The following is a 26,983-nucleotide window of genomic DNA, read 5'->3' as shown; positions in this document are numbered from 1 at the left end:
CCATATTTATGTTTATAACATAAAAGTAAAGAAAGATCATGTATAGTTATATTTGATGCTCTGAAGTTGTTTCAGTTCTAAAAATAATCTTATTTATGATATTTTGTTGATTATTGAAAGTTAATGGAAATTAAATTTAATAAGATTAATTAACTGCCATTTAACAAGGTTTAATGACTGTTGGTTGTTGAGATAGTTATTTTAATATACAAACATTATTCTGGTCTTAAATTGAAGATATTGCGAAAACAAGTTTTAGTAACACATCATTTCTAACTGTGATCAAATTTCGAGCACAGGGCGATCACTAGTGAAAAGTAAGTCTACACGCAATAAATCCTGATATATAGCCAAAAATATTAACATAAATAAGCCAAATTTATACAGACTGATACAATAAATTTTTGGATGTTGCTTTTTAAATTTCATACGAGTTGGCCGATAGTAATTTAAAAATATTTCATCTCATGGGGGGAAATATCAAAATTATTCATGCAATTATATTTGACTCCCCGTGAGAAAAGAAATATTTCAATTCCGAGTCGCAGGAATACGAAATGCAATTCGAATGGGAAGTCACGCTACAAACGAACGTCTTTCACGGCACTAATTTATTCGAAACGTTTCGCATTTTCGAGAGTACCGGATTACGTCAGGCACGGTTTGTAAAAAATCAAATAACCTGAGTGAAATTTAATTTCACTATTGATGAAATATAGATTCCTTTCTAGTTCAGATATATAACTTCTATTTCAAATATGAGGCGCTTGAATCATTCTTATGATCGTTTTTTTGATTTCAACAATATATAATAAAGATGTAAAGTGTTGTCTAAATGCGACAATAGCTCTAGGCATCCTATTACCTACAAATCTCTTCAAGATCCTTTAGGAAATATTTATAATAGGCAACAGAATCTCTCTCATTGGATGTTACATGAAAAACTTTAATATGTATATCTGATATTAGGTCTGCCTAACAGGTCAACTGAAAAATCCCTGGACTGACAAATAGATGGCGCTACTAGAATTAAATCCATATGTTTTTTAGTTTGCCCAAACCCTCAAAAGACGCATATATAAATTTGATAGCGGTCGGATCATTAGTTTGTGAATTATAGCATTTTGAGTGAAGCAACTTTTATTATTGTGAAAAAAATGGATAAAAAGGAATTTCGCGTGTTGATAAAATATTGCTGTAGACGTGGTGACATGAGCACCGAAGACGGTGAATGCATCGGACGCCCAAAGGAGGTTGTAACCGACGAAAACATTAAAAAAATCCACAGAATGGTTTTGAATTGCCGTAAATTAAAATTAAATGAAATAGCAGAAACACTAAATATATCAACTGAACGTGCACATCATATCATTCACGAATATTTAGGTATGAGAAAGCTCTGTGCAAAGTAGGTTCCGCACAAGCTCGCTTTTAACCAAAAATAACGACGTGTTGATGATTCGGAGCAGTGTTTGAAGATGATCAAGTGCAATAAACCCGAGTTTTTGCGTCGATATGTGACAAGAGATGAAACATGGCTCTATTATTTTACTCCGAAGTCCAATCGACAGTCATCTGAGTAGACTGCATACGATGAACCTACTCCAAAGCGTGGGAAAACTCAACAGTCGGCTGGCAAGGTTATGGCGTCTGATTTTGGGATGCGCATGGAATAATTTTCATTGGCTACCTTGTAAAAGGAAGAACCATCAACAGCGACTATTACATAGCGTTATTCAACCGTCTGAAGGACGAAATTTGAAGAAAAAGAATGTGCTGCTTCACCAAGACAATAGGGCTTCGAATTGCTTCCTCATCCACCATATTCTCCAGATCTGGCCCCCAGCGACCATCTCCTGTTCCCAGATCTCAAAAAAATGCTCGCTGGGAAGAAATGTTCGTCGAATGAAGAGGTGAATTACAAAAAAAATACAACAATGATATCAAAAAGTTGGACGATCGCTATAATCAGGGTATCTCCCTTGAAGGGAATTATATTGAATTAAAATTAAAAAAAGTTTAGCCAAAAAAATGAGTTCTACTATGGTAGCCCGGGGACTTTGATTTCAATTGACCTGTTAGGTATCAATACTTGCATAACAGCAACTTATCATGTATTAATAATTGCGATTTTTTCCAATAAACCAAAACATTTTTCTGTATTTGGACTCTAGTTCTTTTTACATATTCCTTCCAGCGAAGTTTTGCATTAAGATTCATTCCGAACCTCTTAATCTCTTAATCTTAATATATCACATGTGTTGAATAGGTAAATAATTGACCCCTAGCCCCCCGTACTGATTGTAGCAGGCAGATAGGACTATACGGTATTATTTAATTTGGACTTTTGTACAGTGACAGTACAGCTTACAACAGAGAGTCTCGATTATATTATTTTATGTTACAGTAAATTCAGACTTTAACTATATATATTTTCGAGAATTATTCCCCAAAAAAAAATTCAAGGTTAATTTTTTTCTAACCAATATCTCTGATTAAAAACGCTTAAGAACTTATAAACATTGGATTATATTAGATGTTCACGCACAACAACAAACATTGCTCTGCGCGCATATATTTTACAGAATTCACTTTTTAATTAAATTTTTCATTTCACTTTTAACTGTCAATTATTTTTTCATTTAAATATCAATATGACAGGTATAAATCGCTCCGTGCCAAAAGTAGCAGAGTTCGTTCATTGTATATATTTTTTTAAATATAATTAAACAAAACATGAGTTTGAAGTTTTAATATTTTTAACATTCACACTTTTTTCCGGAACATTTCGCAGGCGTATCCCTATTCTGCTTTACACCTACAAGAATCGATTTTAGAAAATATTTTAAAATGTGTGTTGACAACTCCCAGAATATTGATATATTTGTACTTTTAATTTAAAATTAGATCGCAGACATCCCCAAGTTTTTTTCATGCTATTGAATATTTTTTTATAACTTAGGATTTAAAGGAAAGTAAACTGGAGAAGTTCCGGAAGAAAATTGGCGAACTGGTGAAGACATCATCGGACAATGTGGATGTCTTCAGCGTACAGCTACAAAACAAAAAACCTCCGAGGACCGATGTTCATTTTTCTGTACATATCAAATCTGATTATCTTCAAGCGACAATGCTAAATGGTTTGATGATGATACAACAAGAAGAATTGGAAAACGATGTTGGAATTTCAATAACGATGGTAAGTATTTGATATTAACTAATATATATTGTTTTATAAAAATAAGTATGAGATTTCTTGAATATTGTAATATCTGAAGGTTATCTTCTATTTTTCATTATTTATTGATAAATTGGATTTATCTGGTTATATGTCGGTGTTATATAGTAATGGAAACATATGAGGTCCTTGCATAGTATACTATGTTACGTTGTGTAATTTATACGAAAAATTTTGCCAAATAACATGATACTCAGTATAATAATGCAATTTTTTGGTAATTCTGACGTGCAATGACAACGGCCCTATTTTGCGTTCGTCTTCCAAGTTTAACTAATCCGTGGGCGAATTAAAAAAATACCTATACACTTCAGCTGGTACTTCTCTAAGATAACATAAGTTTGAATCAAAGATATATTAGGATCAGGACTAGAATAAGTCTCTTTGGAACATTTATTTTGTCAATTCATCGGATAATGTCAATATAGCTCGGAGGGTTGGACACTATTGCAGCTATAATAAAGATGATTTGATCCAGATGTAATATTCAAGGCAAAATACTTATTTCTGGCCAGAAATTACATTAGAGGTGAAACTATTCCATAAAGATTTGAAAAAGTACAGTCGAAATATAACATATGATATATCCAATATGATAATATTTAGAAAAATTAAATTTATGTATTAAATTATTAATTTTTAATGCACAATTAGCGATTAATGTTACTATTAAAACATACTAATTAATAGCAGCAACTAAGATGTTTCCCCTGAATCACTTTAGAGGGCGTTCAGAGATTAGTAAGATCAGATGACTTTTTCCCTTTCAAGAGAATGTATCTTCTTTTAAAATACCTCGAACAACAACGCCTTATACCTGTTTATCGATTAAAATATAAAGTTATTCTTGCTATTATTATAAATATACATCCAAAAGTTCACGATTAATAACCTGGAAAAGAAATAAAATTAATCAATTCAGTGGAAAGTTATACTACAATCTAAAAACAAAATCAGTACTTAGTTATATCATTATCTGAATATGACATAGAGACAAAACTAACCCTCTAAAATCAACTTAATAAGACAATAAAACTACAGGACCATGAATTTAGTATTTATTAACCTTAATCAAGTTATAAATGTAAAATATTCGTGTAAAAATCAAGAACCCCATTTTTCCGCTCCCTGTTTCAAGTAGAATGTGCTTAAATTCCAGAAGGGTCACAAATGGCTTCATCTCTATTCAACCTCAACATAGCCAATATTCTAAGGATGAAAACAGCAAGGGCCGCATATTTCGCGTAATTTCGTACTACTAACTTCATGGCAGTTCAGTTACGTTAAAATAAGTTGTTACTGTAAAGTATAACGGTTATTTTCGTCTTGTGGGGACGTTTTTGTTGATTCCATAATGTATAAAAGTATAAATTAAAATGCCAGGGTATATTTTAGAGTAAAATATACTCATCAAAAAAATTTAATATAACATAAAAAATGTACACGAATAGTACTGTGAGAAAAAATAACGACCAATATGGAAATAGAACTATATTTTTACACACTGATGCATAGACAATCGATATATTTAAAACGAAATATTAATATTCTTATTCTCCCATATTTTCCCTTTACTATTTTATTCCACTACTTTCTGTCGACTAGCATATTAATATATTATAACAGCATTTGGGAACTCGATTTTCAATATTATTTATTAATTTAATATTATAAAAGGAACATTTGGATAGATAAAAAATAAAATAATTTTGATTGGGTTTGTGTTTCCTTGATAATTATTAGGTAATGGTGTTTCTGGTTGACCTGTTCGATTTGATTAACAATGCCCATTAATACAGCAGCCTTTAGAAACTATATTTTTCATTATTATTTATTAATGTAATAAAGAACTACGTTTTGGTATATAAATGATAAAATAAATATCTTTTCTCTATCTTTAAGTTACTTTGCCAATTATTACAAGGTGTTATTTCTGATTGATTTTTGCAATTTTCTAAGTATCTCGATGTTCAAGCCTTATTAAAACATCTTTCATTGAACGAAATATTTGGAATTATCATTCCATTCATTTTTTATACTAAAACATAAAATTAATTTTAAACTGTCGCTGACCAATTTAAAATAATTTCAAATGAATAGATGTTTACAACACAGAGGTCTCCAAATCTGTCATTTTCTCTCTCAAAATTCGTATAATAATGTTATGTTATATACAGAATAATATGTATAAATGTAGAAAACAAGAAATATTCAGTTAATAACTCACACACAGCTTGTTTCATTCCATCTCAATATCCACATCCCTACAAAAACTCTATAAAAGTGAGAGACTTTTTATTATCAAGCCAAAAAGAGTATAAAATCAAAATGTCATTATTAATAACAGAGCACTTTGTCAGTTAACCAGCCAACTAACCCATTCAGATATCATAACATTTTCGAAATTCCATTTCCAATCCAATAAAACTTCCCTGAGAATATCCGGACGCGTTATCGTCGCAGATAAAATCGAAGAAATTCACCCGCGAAGGACATAAATCATCGTCGCCACGGCGCGGCCCTCGAAATTCCTACAATTAGGTCCGTTTCCCGCCCGAACTTTTGACAGGCCGGTGTCAAACGCGCGCGATCTTTAACGACGGACTTTTTTTTCGTCGACCGAGTACTTTCCTTCACCTCCTCCACCTCCGGGCGATCGTCACTTTCCGTCCGAAGTTAATGACTAAAGTTGCGCGGGACCGAGGGGGGGTGACGTTCCCGATTTGAAGATGCTGGCCGGCCATGAATACGTGCCACATTATCGACCTGAAATTTAAATGAGGTAAGTGACTCGAGGACTAGAGCCGGGGAACGACTGGAGGAGGCAAATTGACGGCGGAAGGGGTGAGGGTGGTGCGCGGGGTCGTTCCTGCAATTTGACGTCAAGTTTCGACGACGGAAAATTAATATCCGACTGGCGAGATGTCGGCCGTGAGGTTGATAATGCCGGTTTTTCGGTGTTTCAGGTTGACGATCAAATTAGTTTCCTATTAGGGTCTGATGAAAGCGGATTAGTTCACCGCATGTACGAGCCGTGGGACAAAGCTAGTAACAGCAAGTTAGAAGATATTTCCTAAAGGAGCTTCCTGCAAGGCTACGAAAACAATAGAGAATTCAGTCCACCGTAGTTACAGTTCCCAAACTGCATAAGATATTATTCATAAAATTACAAAATTTACTTACCTTTCAATTCAGAATTACTCTTGTTAGAAGATATTACTTAGACGAACTTTTGTGACCGTCCCCAAACGGCATTAAATATTATTCATAAAATTGCAATGTTCAGCCACCGTTCAATTCAAAATTCCACTTATTAGAAGATATTTCCTAGCAGAAATTCCTGCAAACCTGCGTAAACAATAGAGAATATAGTCCACTATTGTGACCGTTCCCAAACTGCATTAAATATTATTCAAAAAATTACAAAGTTCAGCCATCTTAAATTCAGAATTCCTGTTCAAAATCTGTTATTTTAATAGCTCTATGCTATTATTATGATTACAGGGTGTCTACATGTATTTTTCCAGCGATATCTAATGGTGAAAATGCAAAATATTAATCAAAACAACTCTTGTAGCATGTGAAGGAACGTCTCTTAGTCCCTATTACTGTTTTTTTGTGATAATACATCATTAAGTTTGTTCAACTGACATCGGTAGATATCTGCAGTAACAGTCTCATTCAGTTTTAGCAGCTCGTAATACACTACCGCTTTCTGATTCTGTCATATTTAAGTCAAGACCTTATAGCACTGGATATTTCACTTCGATATCAATGTTGATGGTCTCCTCGACATGACTTTCTGCACATTTCACTCCTTTTTCTTGAACCACCTGACCTTTCATCGCTAGTCGCAATACGCCTCAGTAAACATTTAAAACGACTCAAAAGAGCATTTTCAGTTATTTCATGTGGTAGCTTACTTTCTTCATTTTGGATCATTTCTTTCTCATGTAAACGTCTGAAAACTGTTATTCTATCATTACTAAGATATCTGAAAGATCAATATAGGTTGCAATGCATTGTCCTCGATTTTCTTGGCCCTCTAGGTCGCATCATTGAAACCAAAATCACCACTTTTAAGTCGTTGAAATCAAAACCGACAATTGGTATAAAACACAACAGCATTATCATATATTTCTAAAGGTTTTGATGAATTTCGACATCATATTTCTCAAAATAAAGCAATTTTCGAACATAGTAAGTATTTTGAGTATTCCATAATTGTAGTCCCTACACATTTATTTTATGTAGAAACATCTTCAAAACCGTGGAATTCAACAATTAGGATAGGTTATTTAACTATCAGTACTTTACATTTTCACCCACATATATTGCTCATCGAAAATAATCGAATCCCAGATTCCAAATTAAAGTTAATCATTCAACCTTAGAGAGAACCCATGATACTTTTCAATCTGAAAATGAAAGAGACAATAAAAGCAGTCTACAAGATTTAATAGAATAAAAGCTAAGAACACTGCTTAGTATATATATATATATATATATATATATATATATATATATATATATATATAATCAAATAAGAAATTAATTGAAATGAATTTCTCTATATTCACCGAGCCACAACAGGGTACAAAGCATATTACACCAAATATATGACACAGAAGACTAGAGTAGGCTATACATCTATATAATAAAATAAAAAGTAGTTGTAAGAACGTCGGAGAAACAGAAAGTACGAGTTGGAACACCTTACTCTTTACCAAAATATATCATCTAAAAAAAATGTCCAGTCATAATCAAATACTTGAGAGAAAGGTTAGTTCAATACCAACACATGACAACTGGGGATCTGGTTTAACGACAACTGAAAAAAGCAATTCGTGAAGGAGCAAAACCTTGGATTTACTAGATTTTTATCACAAGAGATCACCAAGTATCGCCAAACTATATAGAAACAGAAGGGAATTTAAATCTAAATTCCGATCTCAATATCAATCTCACCAGGTTGTTACTACTATTTGGGAAAGCTTTAGGATTGATTTTTAATATAATGTCGACCTAAGAATCAATCTCAAAACAACAGAGCAACTAAAAGTAACTTGAAAAAGTTATTGAAATATTATCCAGAGAGTAATGGCACAAAGCAAAAAGATCAAAATGACTATAGACTTGACTAAATCTGCAGACATACCACACCTAGTCAAAGAAAAAGAAAAGCTAGAAGAAAATGACAAGAAACTAGGGACTATAGAGACAAGACTTGGACTAAGAATCAAAAATCTTAGAAAAAAAAATTAAATTATTATTAACTCCGACTCATTCTGGAGAACAATCAAGAGCATCAAGAGGTCTATAATATATGTCGCTTTTTACAAACGCAGATCTATTTGATGAACATCTAGCTAAAATATATAGATCCAACCGACGACATATGAACAAATTCCTAAAGAGCTTATGGCTCATATGATCTAGTCACTGAGAACATCAGAGTCAAGAAAAACTTACTCACTTAAATAATAACATTTTCTTTTTATTTAATACATTTAATGGAACCAATATATTTTTAGAATCCTTGAATAGTTAAAAGTAGACAAATTATGAAGAAATAGCTTTAAAAATATTTCTCTGTTAAGAGTTGTTTCAAAACTTTTTCATGAAATATTGTTCAAAATAATAGGGGCAATTATACTCTCAAACCCTCAACGAATACGGTAGTCAACATTCCACAATCCATAAGGCCTATAGAACGGCCACCATCGCCATAACAAGAAAAGTACAATTGATTGTATTCTTTTTTAGTTCGAGTTCATCAATATCCTATATAAAAATGAATTACTTTTCTAGTTATTAAAATAAGTAATACAAAACAAAGTTATTCGAAAACCCTACATACAGTCTCCTCTACGTAGTTTGGTACTGATTATGATATATGAATTATTAATGCTTCGTGATTTACGACCGAGTAAATTGAGAATTAGACGAAATCTATGTAAAGAGTGGCGAAAATAGCATGGCTGTTGAATTTTCGAATGACGAGCCGTATTCTCATGCGAAACGTTGTTACACAGTTTACGTGTTTTGCCCAGAAATTGAAACTTTATATTGAAATTCCGCGTAAATAAATTTCAATAGGGCATATGCTATACAGAGTACCTTGTTTATAGACAAATTAAACACAGTATGACAAAATTCTCTTAATTAAATATATTATAATATTTGGGCTACTCCTTTTTAGAATTATTTTGCACCAACTGTGAATTTCTGGAAATTGCTCTTTTAACAGAATCTAAACTATTTATTCGCCACATATTATTTCACTACCTAATAATATAAGAAAATTTTAATAATACTAGAAGTGTTTCTTTGTATTGAGATTCAAAATTGTTGTTTGAAAGACAGGGTTTACTAAGCTCTCAGAGGTACACGGTCTACTTTTTTTTACCTCGAAATTGTAGAACAATTCACCAGGTGCCCTGTTAATTTTCTGCATTACACATGGCTTAAAACGATCAGCCTCCAGGGTTTTTACCCGAAATTACGACTCAAAAGGGAGTAGGCTTTTCCGAAATAATAAACTGGGACGGCCTGGATATTTGTAGCGTGCTTTGGCTGGATTGCTATGTACACTCTCTTTTTATTTTGTTGGGTTGAGTTTTTTCTGCCAGGGGAGGTCCGCCATAGTGTAAAAATGTTATTTTTGTTTCATGCGATCGCTTGCCTTACCTTTTTAAAATTAATTAAAATTGGGTCTTCCCGGAAATTGTAGATTATTGTACTATATATAGCATTTGGTACTTTGCTGTTTCAAGGTAAATATAAAATATGGGGGTTCTATATATTTTGTGTTTATATAACCTAAAATGGAAAATTATTTTTGTATGCATTTTATTCTCTTTTATTAGACCTTTAAATTAATTTTAAAAGATTTAGGACAGATGGTGTTACTGTTCATTAATTTGCATCGAATACATTTGTAAACATTTTCATGCTGAAATCTCACTCACGATACTGAAGGCTTCAACATTTCGGTATGTGTTATTTTCTTGTGAAGTGTGAACAAAAACAATTTCAGTGCGTTGAAGATGTTTGAAATTGCACCGAGTACACTAAAGAAGAATGTACAGGATTACTGGGAGAAGGATATGAAACCATTTATAAACGCTGGAAGAATAGTAGAATGATTCGGAAGATTGAATATTTTGGGAGAATTGAAAGGCATCTGGTTATGTGTAAAATGCTGCTTCAGCAGCAAAATTGGAGAGATTTCTTCCATCTTTGCTACATTTTTTGTACTGCATCAACATCAACATCAACGGCAATGCGAAATATCAATGATACCTAATAAAACATAATATTGTTGTGTAAAAACATAATTGGGAATAAAAAAGTGCGAAGTGCTACCCCAACCGCCGTATTCTCCAGGCCTTGCTCCTTATAATTACTACCTATTACAATATATAAGCCGCATCGTTCTTTCTAGTTATAATACGTAAATTCTTGTAAGTTAGGAAAAAGTATAAGTTATAGATTAAAAATACTTTGAATAATTAAAATACATTGTACCAATTTGTTATAATAATGTTTCAAATAAGTAAACTCCTTTAAAACTAATTTATAGGCCTAATAAATGTTTATTTATAATTTCTAACCAGATAAATCCTTTACCTAAAGAAAAATACCTATTAGAGAAGCAGATATGAGAGGAAGTGATTTTGGTTTTGATTTTGAACAACAAATGATATTAGTTATCGCAATATATATTCACTGAATATGATGTAAATGTTTATTAATGAATTTAGGGTACCAGAATTATTACATATTTAGGAAAAACCATGGTATTGTTGAATTTGTTGTTGGTTTAACGTGATTTCTGTTCGCTGCTAAATAAATTTATCAAAAAATCAATCGTCCTATAAGTCTCAGATTCAGGTCTGACGTAATCATGGTTTCGCTGGCAATCGTTCAAGTTCTGAATAGTAGCAACCTCAAAACAGTATCTAAGTATATTAATGGCTTGCATGTATTCTGATAATTTTTCACATTACTCAATGAAAAACTACTAAATTTTATGAAAAGAAATGTTAAAATTTTCAACAAAAATTTTAATACATTTTCAACAAAAGTTATCACTAATCAAAATGCATGGAAGCATCTAATATTTCAGACAAGACTCATTGATCAAACTTCCGTGACGCACATGTTCAACGATAAGGAACATTTGGCTCATAAAACTTCGTAATAGATATTTTTAAACAAATTCGATATAATATTAATTAAAATAATGTTTACTACCAACCTTTACGAATTAATTCCAACACATAAACATTTCAAAACATAAATAAATAAACACCTCTCTTTTGGATTTCAGATAGGTATCGACGAATGCCTTGAAGATAATCAATCCTGCGACGGTTCCTGCAGGAATAATTTAATAATCAGTGCCTTATCCTACTTGGTAAGCGATTAATTTTATGTAATTTGAAAGTTATCTAGTTCGAGAGATCCCTCTCAATTTTGTCACGTCACAACTAATATTGTGAATAATTAGAAACTCTTACGTATTAGTTTCATATTGTTCCAAGTAACATACAAAGAATATACAGTATCTTTAGTCAACTAGAATATATTGGTCTTTTATGACTAATTTATCCTAATTTAACAGTCTATAAGATTCCTTGTAAATTAAATAAGTATTATATAAAATAAATAAAAATCATAACAGAAAGAATTACATCAAGACATTTAGCTTAAACCGAGAATATACTAATGAATTAAACAGACTCAATACTATGATTCGCAATATGAACAGAAGATGATAATGACTCCAAGTATCTCAAAGCCAATGTATCCACTAAATTATATAAATGTATCCGCTAATTATATAATATACAATGGAAAACTATAATGAAAAAATATTGAACAATCCTTAAAATAATGTCGTTAATAAAGCCTCATCAATTCAGGAATTGTCGCTAAACGATAACTTGTCAAGTGAAAAGTGAGAAGTAACTAACTACCTTTAATTATTTGTTCTAATTATAACACTCGACACTAAGTATCGAAATAGTAGAGTAGTAGTAATCCAAGTGGTAGAGTGCTTTCTAGGTGAAAGACTAGCATATCAATAGCATATACAGATATGATGTGTTACTAGATCATCACCCACACCAAATTAACAGAAAATATGACTTATAAAGTTTTATGGAAATACTTTTCGATAGTTCCAAATGATATATCAACTAAACAAATTATTTTATAAATAAAACTTTAGACAGATGATGTGGTGTGTTACTAAATCATCATTCACGTCAAATTAACAGTAAATATGACTTATTCAGTTTTCAATGTTACTCCAATTGTACTCACCTCTAAACTAACTATTTTGCAACTAATATTTTATCGAAAAGTTACGCTATTTCTTACGGCAATTTGTGTTTACAACGGAGGTAATCTACAGAATCAGTGCATCTCTATATATTAACCTAAATACTAAATTCTTGCAGCTGTCATCATCGTAAAGGAAACATTTTCTGTGGCCAATTTATTAAAATGACATTTTTCATAATAGCATCAACGTGTTTGCTATTATCTCGTTATTCTTAAGAAAAAAATTACATGGAAAATATTCATACAAGGAGACAAGGAAAACATGAGATTTAAGGAAGGGGTAGATAACAAATCACAGTATGTTCAGAAGCAGAGATACAAGAAGGTGGTAGTATATTAAAAATTTAGCGAATTGTGTTACAGCAAGAATAATAACATTTAAAATATATTTAAACATTCATATCACTTTAAATAAGCGACACAACTTACTGGCTTGGAAATAAAAGTGTGAACAACCTAATTATAAAGCTAATAACTATATAGAATATTAATTATTTTTAAAATTAAACGAAATGTTTCATAGTAAAACGAAACAATATGTATCAAAAAGTATGTATGAGTAAAATGTAGAAATAAACTAGTAATATATTTTTAGAAAATCGATAAAGATTTAAAATTTTGTTTTCCAACATTTGTTTATATATAGATATTTTTACTGGTTGTTGTTAAAAATATATCGAAGCATATATATCGATATTTTTCTCCACGGCGTACATCCCTAGCCTAGACAGCATAGACTAAATAACGTAACTTTCAGAGGCCAATTTATAGATGGTTACTAACTGACACAACGAACACAAAAGAAAACAAAGAATGTGCATGGTCCAAAGGTGACTGTTTGTGGCGTTTTACATCTTGATTTTTATTAGAGAAATGTGTTATTGATGATAAAATGATTTAATGATATTTTCATTTCAGGTAAACACAAATAGAACTTCATTGGTAGGACCAAAATTAATTGTAAAACCTGAGTGTAAATGTAGAGCCAAAGAGTTTCGATCGATCGAAGCATGTAAAGGCGAAGATCGATGTTCATCATCGATGGACAGTTTACAAAACCATCGAAGAAGGTCGATTGGTTTTAGAGGGAATGGTTGGGCTTGGTACCCGCCCCTAGAAGTCTGTGATAAAAACCACCTTCAAATTGATTTCCTTACCCTGAAGCCTAACGGAGTGCTGGTGTACAACGGACCATTAGCTAGCCGATCTCGTTTCGTAAATACCAGCTCTGACTTTCTTTTGGTTGACCTGCAAAAGGGTTCTCCCCGCGTTCTGCTCAATTACGGATTTCAGACGGTTGAACTTTTCGTGAAAGTAAAGAAAGGCTTAAATGATGGAGACTGGCATCATTTGGATATCTTCTGGGATACGGAAAGGTTACGAATCCTGGTGGATTATTGTAGATACGCCGATTTCAGTAGTTTCGAAGACGGATCTACTTTGAATACCAGCGCGTGTGAGAGTTCTAAGACAATACCCTTCTTCTATGAGTATCTCAACGTTAATACACCGATGCAGCTCGGGGGTATAGGAAGTGGCGCTTTCGAGCCACAAAATTATCTATGGAGCAGCGCCATCAGGAAACAGTTTTTTGATGGTTGTATAAAAAATGTTAAAATGAACTCTCTACTTATTGACCTGAATAAGCCAGCTCTTTCTGAAAACATCTTCGAGAGATGCCCACATATGGAAGAAGCTTGCCAGAAATTTCAGGAGACTATAGGGTAAGTACATATAAAATTAGATTCTTTTTATTAATCTCTTAGAACTTCAACGATCTTCCCGTGGGCAATAAGTATTATAATATAATTTCCGTTATATAATATAACTCTACTGGCATGTAGAAGATCGCTTCAGTAAGTGATCTGCTGTGTAAATTTATAATATAAATCTTATTCTAGATAATATTCTAACTTTTTCTAAACTCTATCCTAACTTATTCTAAAAACTATTCTAACTTATTCTAGAGATTATTATATCTCATTCTATGTGTCTGTTAATCAATTCGTATGGTAGTTTATGTCTGGGCCTACGCATTTTACTGTCATCGGGCACATTTAACTGTTTGGCGAGTGCAATGGGATGCACTAACAGTTTTTCAGACAATCTTGTCATCTTAACAAAATAAAATTACATAAAACAACAAAAATTAATATAGAAAAAAAATTTGGGCGCGGGAACCATGTTTAATATGGTATTTTTCCACCCCTACCGATAATTTTGGTGCATTCTTCAACACTTTAATCACCATGTGGTTTCTATATGGTAATAATTCAAACACACTAAGATTACACAACTGCTATATTATCACAATCTTGATATTCTTTATAGATAACAATAGCACGTTAAGTTGTACAACCATAATAAATCACAAACTGTCTAAGGATTTTTGTTCATATTAAACATGTTGTAGTTTTTACCGGGAAACATCAGTCTCAATCTCCCTTTTTTAACATTATTGAGATAAATAAGCACAACGCTACCTAAGAATAAAAAATCGCAATACATTTCCTTTAATATTAAATGTGTGAAGAAATAAGCCATTTTTTAAAAAGTACAGTTTACTGCATTGAAACAATTTTTTTAATGACGTAATAACATCGCCAACAATGATAATTTTCTACTCATAGTCATTTATGAAATAATGTGCAGGAAAACTAAGACAATTAAAAATGTTCCGTCTATACTTCTTTTTGGCGAATAATCATTTCTATTATGAAGAAGTTGCTTCTTCTCCCTTCTAAAGATACCAAAAGTTGTTTACAGTCATTGCTTGAAACCTATGATTTTTTATATAGGGTGTACCAATAACATCTTAACATATGGAAACCCTACGCTTCCTTGTTGAAAGAGATATTGTAGGAAATATACGATATCAGATATGATGGTAGCCAATCAAGATATAATATATGTTGCCAGTCGCTGAAGTACAATCTGCGCTTTGTGTTTGCGAGTACCATAAAGTCCATTATGTGACAAAAACTATACATATACTTTATTTTCATTGCAAAATTATCTTAAATGTAATTGAGGATTATTACATTGTCGCCTGATAATGTTTATTCTAGATTACGAAGATAAATGACGATTCTACTAAATTTCTTCATATCTGATTCCAACAAAATTGAGCAACACGTCATACCATTGACTCTGTAGCAATTTGTACTTGATTCAAGTACTTGGTTTTTCAGATATATTTACGTTTCCATCTTTTTGTTCCCTCATACTGAAAGCAAAGCATGGCAGATGAAAATTTATGTCTGTTAATATTTTACTTACTCGTTCGACCCAAAAATGTATTGAGGCTTAATTTAATGTAATTGACAAAATTGTGGAACGGATAATTAAAATGGTTAAATTGTATGTCAGAATGGAGAAAACATACCAAAAAGAAATTCTTTAAAGACCAGCAATAAAAAATTAAAATCTATAATATATATCAATATTACTGTTGTGCTCTTATTATGGTAAAATCAAGGAGTTAAAGTGAGAGCTCAAGGATCTATTAACAATATAATAAAGCAATCATGAGATAATCTTTTGTCTATAATATCAAGCTCATCTTGTTACATCTACAAATTGTATTCATTTTGTTTTAAAGTATGGGTAACATTTTTACGATTCTGTCTGTCGTATTCCTGTAAATAATAATATATATGAATACAAATGCTCTATATAAATAATTGTATACAGACCAGGTGAAAGCAATGCTAAGACACAAACTCATCCTTAATCTAGCTAACTTGGGTTATTTCGTCCAAGGAAAACAACCCCTAGTTCTTTTATTTCCGCACATACACTGAATACACAATACTTTTGAGAATGAAGATACATTATAATAAAATAACTGTGATTATAATTAAGGTACAAAAATGCCGATCATATTCAATCACAGATGTACAAAAATGGCACCATAAACAAACCATAGAGACAAATCGGTTATAGAAATTAGCCAATGAAATGCCTTTGTAGGGAAATTCAAATGAACGAATCAAAAAAAAGTGGTTTCAGAGCCAGCATTATTTGAACCACGCAAAACATTTCCTCAGCTTCACCTATTTAAGTTAAACCTCTATATAATACTCTATGTCTTTAACGTCATCTGTCATCATTCAGAAGTATTTATTCCACTAAAAACCATATTTAAATATAATTATAGATGTGGGGAACACGGGGACTGCAGCGGAAACGTCAATCAAGCGGAATGCCAATGTCATCCCAGCTGGACCGGCCTGAACTGCACTTTCCCCACAATCCCGACGTCCTTCAGGCCGCACTCGTATATAAAATATGCCCTAAGCTTCGAACCCGAGCGTTTCACCACCGAAATCCAGTTGAAATTCCGAACGAGACAGAAGAACGGCGAACTGTTTCGCATTGCCGACCAAAACAATCGCGAATACGCGCTGCTGGAGATCAAGGACTCCCTGTTGCACTTCCGGTATAACCTGAACGGCGCGCGTTTGGAGGAAACGCATCTGACTATCAGTGAAGTGAAGGTGAACGACGGCTTGTGGCATCTCGTTAAAGGGAGCAGATACGGCAGTCTGGGTATAGTGGAGCTAGACAATGGGGAAGGGGTACGGTATAACTCCACTTACGAGTTCGTCGGTCATCAGTTCCTGCAAATCGATAAGCAGGAAGGTGTCTTCGTGGGTGGTAAGGTGGAATTTACTGGTGTGAGAACTTTCGAGGTCATATCCGATTTCCAAAATGGTAACCGGTTAATCTATTTTGAAAATAATGAATTTAATAGAATATATTGATATTGTAGGATGTTTGGACGATATAAGACTGAATTCCAAACACCTCCCTTTACCTCCTGCTACGAATGGAACTCAGTGGGGTCAAGCGACAGTATCCAAGAATATCGATCGACGTTGTACGTCAAGAACTTCTTGTACTCGCACGACCTGTCCAGAACCATTCATTTGTATTGATCTATGGAACGCTCATGACTGTAGGTAAGTATCAGTCAGTTTTCTTATATCAGTTAACGGTTAAATCCATCAAAAGTCCGATTTCTTCACAGAGTCTGTGAAGTTATTTTATTGAAAAAGGCATTATTAAACATTTTTAAAAATTATAACATTATAATCAGCGTCTCTGGATTTTTTGCTCAAGAAAGACTTACACCATAAGCAATCGTTATTCTGCAGACCCTGTGGGTTCAGGTATAAACAAAATTGTCCTTCGGGCATAATCGTGTATTCCTGACCGATTCATTTTGTTGACGTATGATCGGCATTTGCAACTAAGCATCCAATATAAGTAGATCGCTGAGGTTATACTTCTAATAATAAAAGTTGTCTGCTGTTCCATAATTTTTTTCTATGTTTATTATTGTATGTTGCATGTTTACTAGTGGGTATTAAATTAGCGGTTGAATATTAATCATGTTTGAAGAAGGAAAGAAGGACATTTTTAAATTAAATACTTGGTTAGTTGATATTTAAGTAAAAAAATTATTAAAGAATGTTGATAAAGAATTTTGTTAGAATATTTGGGGTTAACCATGTCTTTATATCAGTTATGAACTAATTCAGTTGTAAAAATAAGTTATTGCTACTGACTAAATTGATGTGAATTTGAAGGTGATGACAAAGGTAATATATTAATCTGATTGTATTTAAATATGTATAATAGTGTTTTTGATATAGTCATTGATATAGTTCAACTCCAATGTTTCTATGTTAAAGTAAGTAAAAACATAAATAAAATGATAATAAACGACATGAAGACTAATTAATTGGTTAAATTGTAAATATTAATGGAAGTATATTAGAGTAATATGTATGTACACTTGATTGTTACTTTAACTAAAGAATGATATATACACATTTTAGAGATTACAAGGGTAGAACTACAACAGTAAATAAATAAACAATGACAGAAAATACATATCCAGTTGTAAAATTGTATTGAGATTTAACAAATATTCATGGAAAATTGTATAGTAACCTGCTCAAGATTATCAAAATCCATATCCCGTTCAGTGAAATCAACCTAGCAAGATTGGAGATACCATTTTTTATCTGCAAGATACATAATGTATATTTTTAAAAACTCTTGCTTACATACCCTATTACTTCCGCTTTTTTCTCCTTCAGTTTCATGACTGTTAGCCTTGAATAAATAATGACATTAAATAAATTATAACATAACCTAAATTATTTTTAATTTGCTTATTATAATAACTATCTACGAATATTTTTTGTTGTATATAATCTATAAAAATAACTAAATTATTAGTCAATACAACACTGTGAAAAACATGAACTTATTACCTATTTTGTTTGAAATAGAAAGACATGATTTCTCCCTCTTTGTTCCACTCTTCTACCTTGAGAGTAGTAGCCGTTAGATCATTAGGATGTCGTTGACAATTAACATTATGTTTTTATGAATTGTCAGCACATTTATCCTTTTAAGAGTGTTACTTTTTTCTACCACTCTAGCATTCTGCAAAATCCTATCAACAGTTACACCTTCAGTCAATTGGTATTTGACTCTCATCGGCTTTTGTCAATTTTTGTGATACATTTCATATTTATGCCCCACACGTGTCTCAATATATTCAACAGATACTTCATCTAAAATATACGTTACTACTAAAATATATAACGACTAAAATATAGTTCCAATTGTTACCAGTGACTACAATTTTTGCTATTATTCTTGATGGACAAACTCCAATAATGAATTGACTACCTCTAGCTGGTATGTATTTTAAAAACCTTAGTTGCAATAAGTGATTATACCCACGAATATGTTTTAATTATTTGAAAGGATTTGTTATTGACAATGGTTAGAAATTATTAAATTACTAATATCGGTATTAAAAAATAGGGATTGATGAGAGAATGGTGAATCAATTAATTAAATAATAATAATTATATATTATATATTATATCAGTGCTATAAAATTAAACCGAAGAAATATTGGGAATAAAACAAAGATATTTAACATTAAACGTAATCGATTAGTAACTGCTATATTTCATAACAATATCGGCATTGTCGAGACAATCATTTATCCAGAATAACTACCGCTAATCTTAATGTTGGCCGCAGTTTAGAACGGATTGTCTTCCGCCAAAGCCGTTGGCGAGATTTATTGTCGTCGTCTGCAGGCAGCCCATGAGTCAGGCGATCTGGTTGCAGTTTCAGATGGGTGTAGATGGTGCTGAATTGTTTGCGCCAGTGTAAAGGAATGGGCGGGCTTCGTTTAAGATTGAGGATGTAATCCTGTCTGCAATTAATTTATAAAAATAATTTATAATTCTAAAGCGTTTAAAGCATTTTTATAAAAATCAACGTATGGCAGTCAACAAAATCTACAAATAGACGAAATATTGGAAAATTCAACTTGATAACTCCAAATATGTCCACGTTAATTTTGCAATGCGACGAAGTAATAAAAACTCATCATCACTCAATAGATGCCCGATTCCTCAAGCAAAATGAGCTAAATACTTTGGAATCCATCTTGACGGTAGATTAAATTGAAAACATAATGTTAGATAAAAAGCAAGACACATTAGGACCAAAATAAAACAACTATACTGGTTAGTCGGAAGATGCTCTCAACATGATCTAAAATCAAAGAGGATGATTTATAAGACAATCATAAAGCCACTTTAGACCTATGGAATGCAAATATGGGGTTGCACTAAAAATTCTAATAAACTAGTCATCCCACGCTGTCAAAACAACGTTCTTCGATTGATTACCAATGCCTATCGCTACGTAACCAACGAAGAACTGCACGATGACCTGGAAATCAAATAGATTTGCGAAGTTATCCAAGATTTCGCCTTGAAACACGAAAGAAGATTACCAAATCATACTAACGTGGAAGCAATACAACTGCTGGACAGCGCGCAGGATGTCACGAGATTGAAGCGAACCAAACCGTACGAACTTATATAAAGTGTATACGTTTAGTGTAAACTATAGCTTTTGAACAATACATATTGATGTATTTTCTCAAACTCGTTTTGCTTCTGAATTAATCCAAGTACAAATTAAATGTGGTAATAAATCAATTTATAATTAAGATTGTACTAAGCGTATCTAATAAAGATGTTATATAAAAAAAGAGTATACAAATTATCGATTTCTTCGTAGCAGTCTACAAGGAACTCGTTCACTCTTTCTCTAGACCATCGTAATCTGAATGAATTTCTTTGCATCTCCTTCTCGACTGTACTTTAATTTTAACACCTCGCAATGTTTACGTAACATTACGTTACGATAGACTTCCTCGACATTTAGAGTAATTAATTATTATTTATTATTAATTATTAATTTTAATGTGTAGATTTATTGTTAATTATAGTAGAATTAGATGATATGTATATCAAATAATAACATAATTATGGCCAGTGAAATCTGTTAGAAAAACTAGAAAGTAATTATCCATACACCTGGAAATATATTGAATTTTTCTAAAGCATTTAACAAACAAAATGGTACAATGTAATAATATAATATGGATTATTAACAATTATTCATTTCTAAGGAGTTATACTCTGTATGCTGTATGTCTTATGTCTGTATGTATGTCGAACTTATTAAAACTTTATAATATAAAACTAAACATCATCAAATATGCTTTTATATAATATATAAATAATAATATTCGAATAATAGAAATGTCTAAGTATAAGTAATAAGTTCAGAAAAACTGCCAAAGAGAAAACTGCATACACTACTGCAAAGCAAAATATTTCCAAAACGAAATAATAGCAGTGTATCGAATTTTCTCTAAAATAACTTAAATATGATTCTTGGTTAACTGAGCAACTAAAATGCAATAACATAACCCCTTAAGTCTACATGCACCATCTTAGAAAGGTAAAAACTCTTGCAACTTAACTAATGAGTCTTACTACATTAACTTTTATATTATTATATTAAACAATTCGCTAATTTTATCTTTCAGTTTATGCAAAACTGATGATTTAATGTAAATTTCCCTACAGGTGTGAAGATGGTCAAGTTGTCTCCTCGGATATGAAAGAATGCGTCGATCAAAACGAATGCCTTGACACACCATGTATGAATGGTGGATGTTGCGTCAATTTAGATCTACCACGCAGATATAAATGCATCTGTCAACGAGGCTTTAGAGGACAAAACTGTGAAATCATCCACGACGAGCACACCGTAAAACTAAGTCTGGAGGCACTCTCTGCAATTCTGATATGTCTGTTCATTATTTTTGGTAAGTATTTGTGTTAGAAAACATTTTTTAACATTTAACATTTTAAAAACTCAGATATAAAATTAAATTTAAAGTTTATTTATCCACATTTTTCCAAAGTCTAATCTTATCTGGATCCTACAGTCAGACTGACAGTTATTAGATAAATAATATCCCATACCTTTGTAATATTATTTACTCAGGAAATATTAATAACATAGATATATTGCCATCGTAATACCTTCCTAATCTTTTGAAAAAACTGTATTAGTCTAAATCATATCAATAAAAAAGTCAAGGCAATATCTGAACTAGGCGCTATTTATGAGGTTGGGAACTCAAAAATGGCTGATAAGCACGGTGTGACAGTTGAAATTTTAGGTTTAATATAATATAAGTTCAGCAGCAGTTTGCAAACTCCATACAAAATATAATGGCTATTTAACTTCATTATCTGTGAAGAAAGTAATTTAAAAGATTCGAAGAAAAAGTCTGGATTAATTGATGATACTTAGTTGATAGAATCACTAGTTGTTCAATAATTATTATATAAACTGGATTTTAATTTTAAGGAGTGTTTGTCCATTTTTTGATGGCATAGCAGTTTCCTTTTCAGTTGCCTTCACTTAAAGTTAATTAATCAATTTAAACAAATGAACACTCGGTCATCTGTTTAAATTGTTCTCTGTCATAGTAATACATTCTTTTTTATATCTGGTCGTTGTGTCCAAAATACATAATTATTTGCAGAAGTCTACAAGATTCATTATTCCTTGTACAAAGATATCCAAAACACAGTTTGACAGTTGGCAGTTTAGGTTAAAAAATAAAAGTTTTTTCCAAGTAGCAGTCTTCAATCTTTGTACAAAATATAATGACTTCGTCAACTGCTAATACAGTAATTCGAAAAAATCGAACAAACAGCCTGCATCAATTGATGTTTGACAAATGGGCAATTATTAAAAAATTCTTTCTATGGTGTATATTCTGCTTAATGAGCCCAATGAGTGAAACAAAATCTAACGACTATACATACCCACCAACAAGATTATTTTCCATCTGGAGTCCAAATAACCAACATGTGATTATGTCGAAGATTATGACAACAAGACCAACTAACGGTGAGATCATTCAACGCTGCATGACCAAAATTCATAATTACAGTTAAAAAAATTATCTGTACCCTGTACCATCAATTCTTACAATTGGGAATCTGATCATAATTATTTACCCAAAATTCGATACCCACATCTGATGAATGTAGAATATTGGATATAATTAGCCAACCCTGTCATATGTCAGTATTACTTTAATAAGTTAAGCAATGCAAGATGGAGCACCACCTACTGATCTTATCGGATATTTTATTTTTCTATCCACTGTATTGTTTCAATTTTATCAATTGTTAAAACAAATATCAAATTATATATATATATATATATATATATATATATATATAATTATAAAAATATAGAAGATACAAATTAGTTTTCAACACCAAATAATTGACAAAACTCTAAATATAACTGGTAATATTCTTGTCTTTATATATTGTTAGCACTATTCTACCTCCAGTAATTTATATTAATTCATTTTAACAGCTGCTCATAAGATAAATTCACCTAATTTTCTTGAACATTCGCCTGTTTGAATAGTAACATATTACAATGCCATATATATCTACCAGCACCTGAGAAATAATAAATGAACCACCATACACATAAAGCAATTAACATAGGTTTGGTTATTTAATTCGAAATTACTTGTCAATAAAGAAAATACCACATAACTTTATTTTATCTTATTGGAAACAGTTAATAACATCCGGACTAAGGTTTCCGACCCCCGCATCCGAAGCAGAAATTTCAAATAATACTTCGACAAAATTAGAACCATCGATCACGCGGGCAAAAGACTTTTTCAATTAAAAGAAGGCCAGCAGCATCGATTATTTTCTTTTGCTCTAGGCCGCCCGTTCTCCTTGGACGTTTGTAAATATGTCGACTCATCTTTCGTCTCTGTTTTTTTTTTTCAGTTTTCGTGAGCGTGTTCGTGTTCTACAGCAGGAGTCACGTGAAGAAAAAGAAGAAGAAGAAACCGCCATCCCCCGAAAATGACGTCCGGGAGAACGTGATCAGTTACGATGATGAAGGGGGAGGGGAGGATGATATGACGGCTTTTGATATTGCGCCACTGCAGATCCCAGTCAATAAGAGTAAAACGGAGGGTAGTCATGAGACCATGGAAAGTAAGATGAACTTAATATTATTGTAGTCCATCAGTCTTTTTTTTTCAATTTAAAATATTTTGATCCTTGTGAAACAAAATTCCTCGAAAGCTTCGGCGTGTACCAATGCGAGTTGTGTCGGTAATTTCTATCTTTCCGTGATTTTCACTAAATATTAGACGTTATTTACAATGGATTCAAAACATGGATTCAAGCCATTTAATTCCATATATTTTGCCCATCTCTCGGGTAGTTTACCTAGTTAGATCCTTGAAATCAGCGAACGCACCTACAAGCGCGTTCCCCATCAACGCGAAAAGGTAATGGTCTCATAGAGCCAGGTCTGGAAATTATGGCGGCTGCGGTTAATTCAACAATCCTTTGTCTAGTTTTGCTTTATGAGATATCTCGCGGTCATGGTTCAAAATAACCTCATCAGCTGTCATATTTTTGAGCGTAATAAAATTGATGATGTGTTGCCCATAACGGTCAGTATTAACTGTTTCTCCAGACTTCACAAGATACGACACCAACTTGGTCCAACAAGATACAGAGCATTGTCTTGCGACCAAAGCAATTTGGCTTTTCTGTATTTAGGAACTGTACTTCCTTTCATATACTTGACGAAACATTTTATTTCTGACGATTTTTCTATCTATCTATCTATCTATCTATCTCTACCTTTTCCTATCTTTAGGGCCTTTTCCGTTCACAAATTGCGACTTGTCTCACATGCAAATTTTCTTCCACTTGCTATTGATTTTGTGATATGTTTTCATCCGATAAATGCTGTAGTTCCATCTTCTTCGAATGTTTTCAACCTACCAGGACGTTCTTTTTTCTTGGATGTTGCAATTACCACATTTGAATTGGTAAAACCACTTTTGATATATTCATATGGTTGAAGCACGCTCACCGTAAGTTTCTACCATCAAACGGTGACTTACAACGACGTTTTTTTTTTATGAAACAAGAACATTAATGCTGCATGCACGCAGATGTCAACAATATCAGAAAAACTATCTTTGAGAACTGCATATGCTGATACAAATCTCAATATCTCTAAAACTAAATTATAAAATTGATCGAATTTTCACCAAAATAACTTAATATGATCCATTTGAAATCCAAATGAAAATCCATTTGCATAACCCCTTAAAGTAGAAGTGATTACAGCACAAACCTTATTGGCATGGCAAATTTTAAACATCAGTGAATGATATCAATGACAAGTTTGATGACTTTTGCACATTTTTGGTACAACTATAGTTTTATCACTGTAAAACTTTTAAGATTTCTGTGTGAAAAACTTAATTAAGTGATTTTTACAAGCCTATTTTGGAGCCAGCTTTATATACTACTGAAAAAGTGTTGCAGAAATTGGAACAAATAATGATCGAGTAGGGCTAGGCTATACAATAGATACATGAAAACATCCCAGCCAATCTCTCTCGATTTTTACCCAGTCACTAAATATATGTATGGCCTAGAGTGGACGACAATGCCTTTCCTATTGACCAGTTCTAGTTTGTTTAAAATCTGCTGCATATATCGAATCAAATTGATTGTTTAGTCAGGTTCAAGCAGCTTCTAATAATAGTCTCTCTTGTCGTCTATATGAGATCTTTAACCGTTTATTTATCAATTTTTCATTGTCTTTGAACATTATTTTTAAAAAATACTCAATTATCTTTCATTTCATTAGCAATTCACAACTGACACGTTACATTTTCCACTGCTTCCTTTAGTATTCGGTCTTCTCATAGATTGTTCAAAATTATGTTATGTTCAGTTTCGTAGCGATATCATCAGATAAGATATATCAAAAAAACAAAATATGACGAAAATGTGCCATTTTAAAAGCATAAAGTAAATTATTTTAATACAATATAAATATAGATGTACCTTCATTACTATTTTTGTTATAGTGACAGACCTAAGAAGGCATGAAATACTAAATATCGAAACACTCGTGAAAGATTATAAAGATCGAAATGACGATGATTACAGCGCCTCCTTCTTGGACGATCTTCGAAATTATGCCTTCGAAGGACCGGGCAGTAACGCAGAGTCACTCAGTCCGATCATATCTAGCTAAAACGCGCACGTAGACGACGAAAGGACAACCATAAACTGGAAAATTGTGATAAAATTGTATCTAGGATATTGTGACAAGTGGTATCAAATATTGTACTATAAAAGGACGGTAAGTAGTGTCAGGGTGTCAGGGTCTTATATCATCGGCAGTGTGACAGATAAAGAGTTAAGTGTAAATGTTTAAACTTTTAAAGATTTTTAATAAATACGTTAAAATACAAATATATTTTTATTAATCCGTTCCATACCTCAAACATCCGATTCATAGTTTCCTGTTTCATCAAAAATAATATAAACCACATAATACATCATTAAACTTATCAAGATTTAATAATATAAAAAACTATTGCATTAATATTACTTGATCAAATTGTGTGCGGTAAATTTTTTTCTTAAAGCCCGTTAGAAAGATGGGTGGAAATGAACAAGTAGCTAGAACATTAGTAGTCGTTCGATCTCTGTCAAAGAATAACGTATTTTATTAAAAGTGCCACGTACGTATCAGGATACGAAGTCGTATTTTTGCATTTGCATCCAAAAGGACAGACATAGTCGTACGTTGCTGCTGTAAAATATATAAAGGAAATCAAAGAAAAATGTTGAGTAGGTGAAATGTTATTGAGAACTTCAATAAAAACGACGACAAGAGACAACGAAAAAGCAAAATATCACTTACAATCGCGCGGCAAGAACTCTTTGTTTTAGAAAAATCTGAACAGATATCTGATACAATTATTTCATGAAGCTCAACTTATTGTTCCATTCTTGGTCTTAGTTGTACCCAATTATATCAGAAGAAAATATGCTCTTGAGACTCCAGACACTTGATAATAATGGGTACAACAAAACATTAATAATA

The 26,983-nt window shown here is 32.2% G+C and overlaps 1 protein-coding gene across 1 annotated transcript in view; it reads left to right on the top strand.

Moving 5' to 3' along the window:
* LOC143194949 (neural-cadherin) overlaps positions 1 to 26,264 on the top strand; it is a 246,128-nt gene extending 219,864 nt beyond the window's left edge. Inside the window, exons 11-18 of the mRNA XM_076401758.1 lie at positions 2,963 to 3,199; positions 11,574 to 11,660; positions 13,511 to 14,316; positions 16,752 to 17,308; positions 17,367 to 17,556; positions 21,580 to 21,821; positions 23,836 to 24,048; positions 25,956 to 26,264. Coding sequence (XP_076257873.1) covers positions 2,963 to 3,199; positions 11,574 to 11,660; positions 13,511 to 14,316; positions 16,752 to 17,308; positions 17,367 to 17,556; positions 21,580 to 21,821; positions 23,836 to 24,048; positions 25,956 to 26,125 — 2,502 coding nt within the window. The 3' untranslated portion in view covers positions 26,126 to 26,264. The remainder of the gene's footprint in view (positions 1 to 2,962; positions 3,200 to 11,573; positions 11,661 to 13,510; positions 14,317 to 16,751; positions 17,309 to 17,366; positions 17,557 to 21,579; positions 21,822 to 23,835; positions 24,049 to 25,955) is intronic.
* Positions 26,265 to 26,983: the final 719 nt, after the last annotated feature.

The sequence above is a fragment of the Rhynchophorus ferrugineus genome, unplaced genomic scaffold, assembly GCF_030347505.1.
Source record: "Rhynchophorus ferrugineus isolate W39M unplaced genomic scaffold, kcgeb_rfMv2 rfM4, whole genome shotgun sequence".
NCBI classification, from domain to species: Eukaryota; Metazoa; Arthropoda; class Insecta; order Coleoptera; family Curculionidae; genus Rhynchophorus; species Rhynchophorus ferrugineus.
Note: the sequence above shows the minus strand (reverse complement) of the source record. Positions and strands in the feature narration are given on the sequence as shown.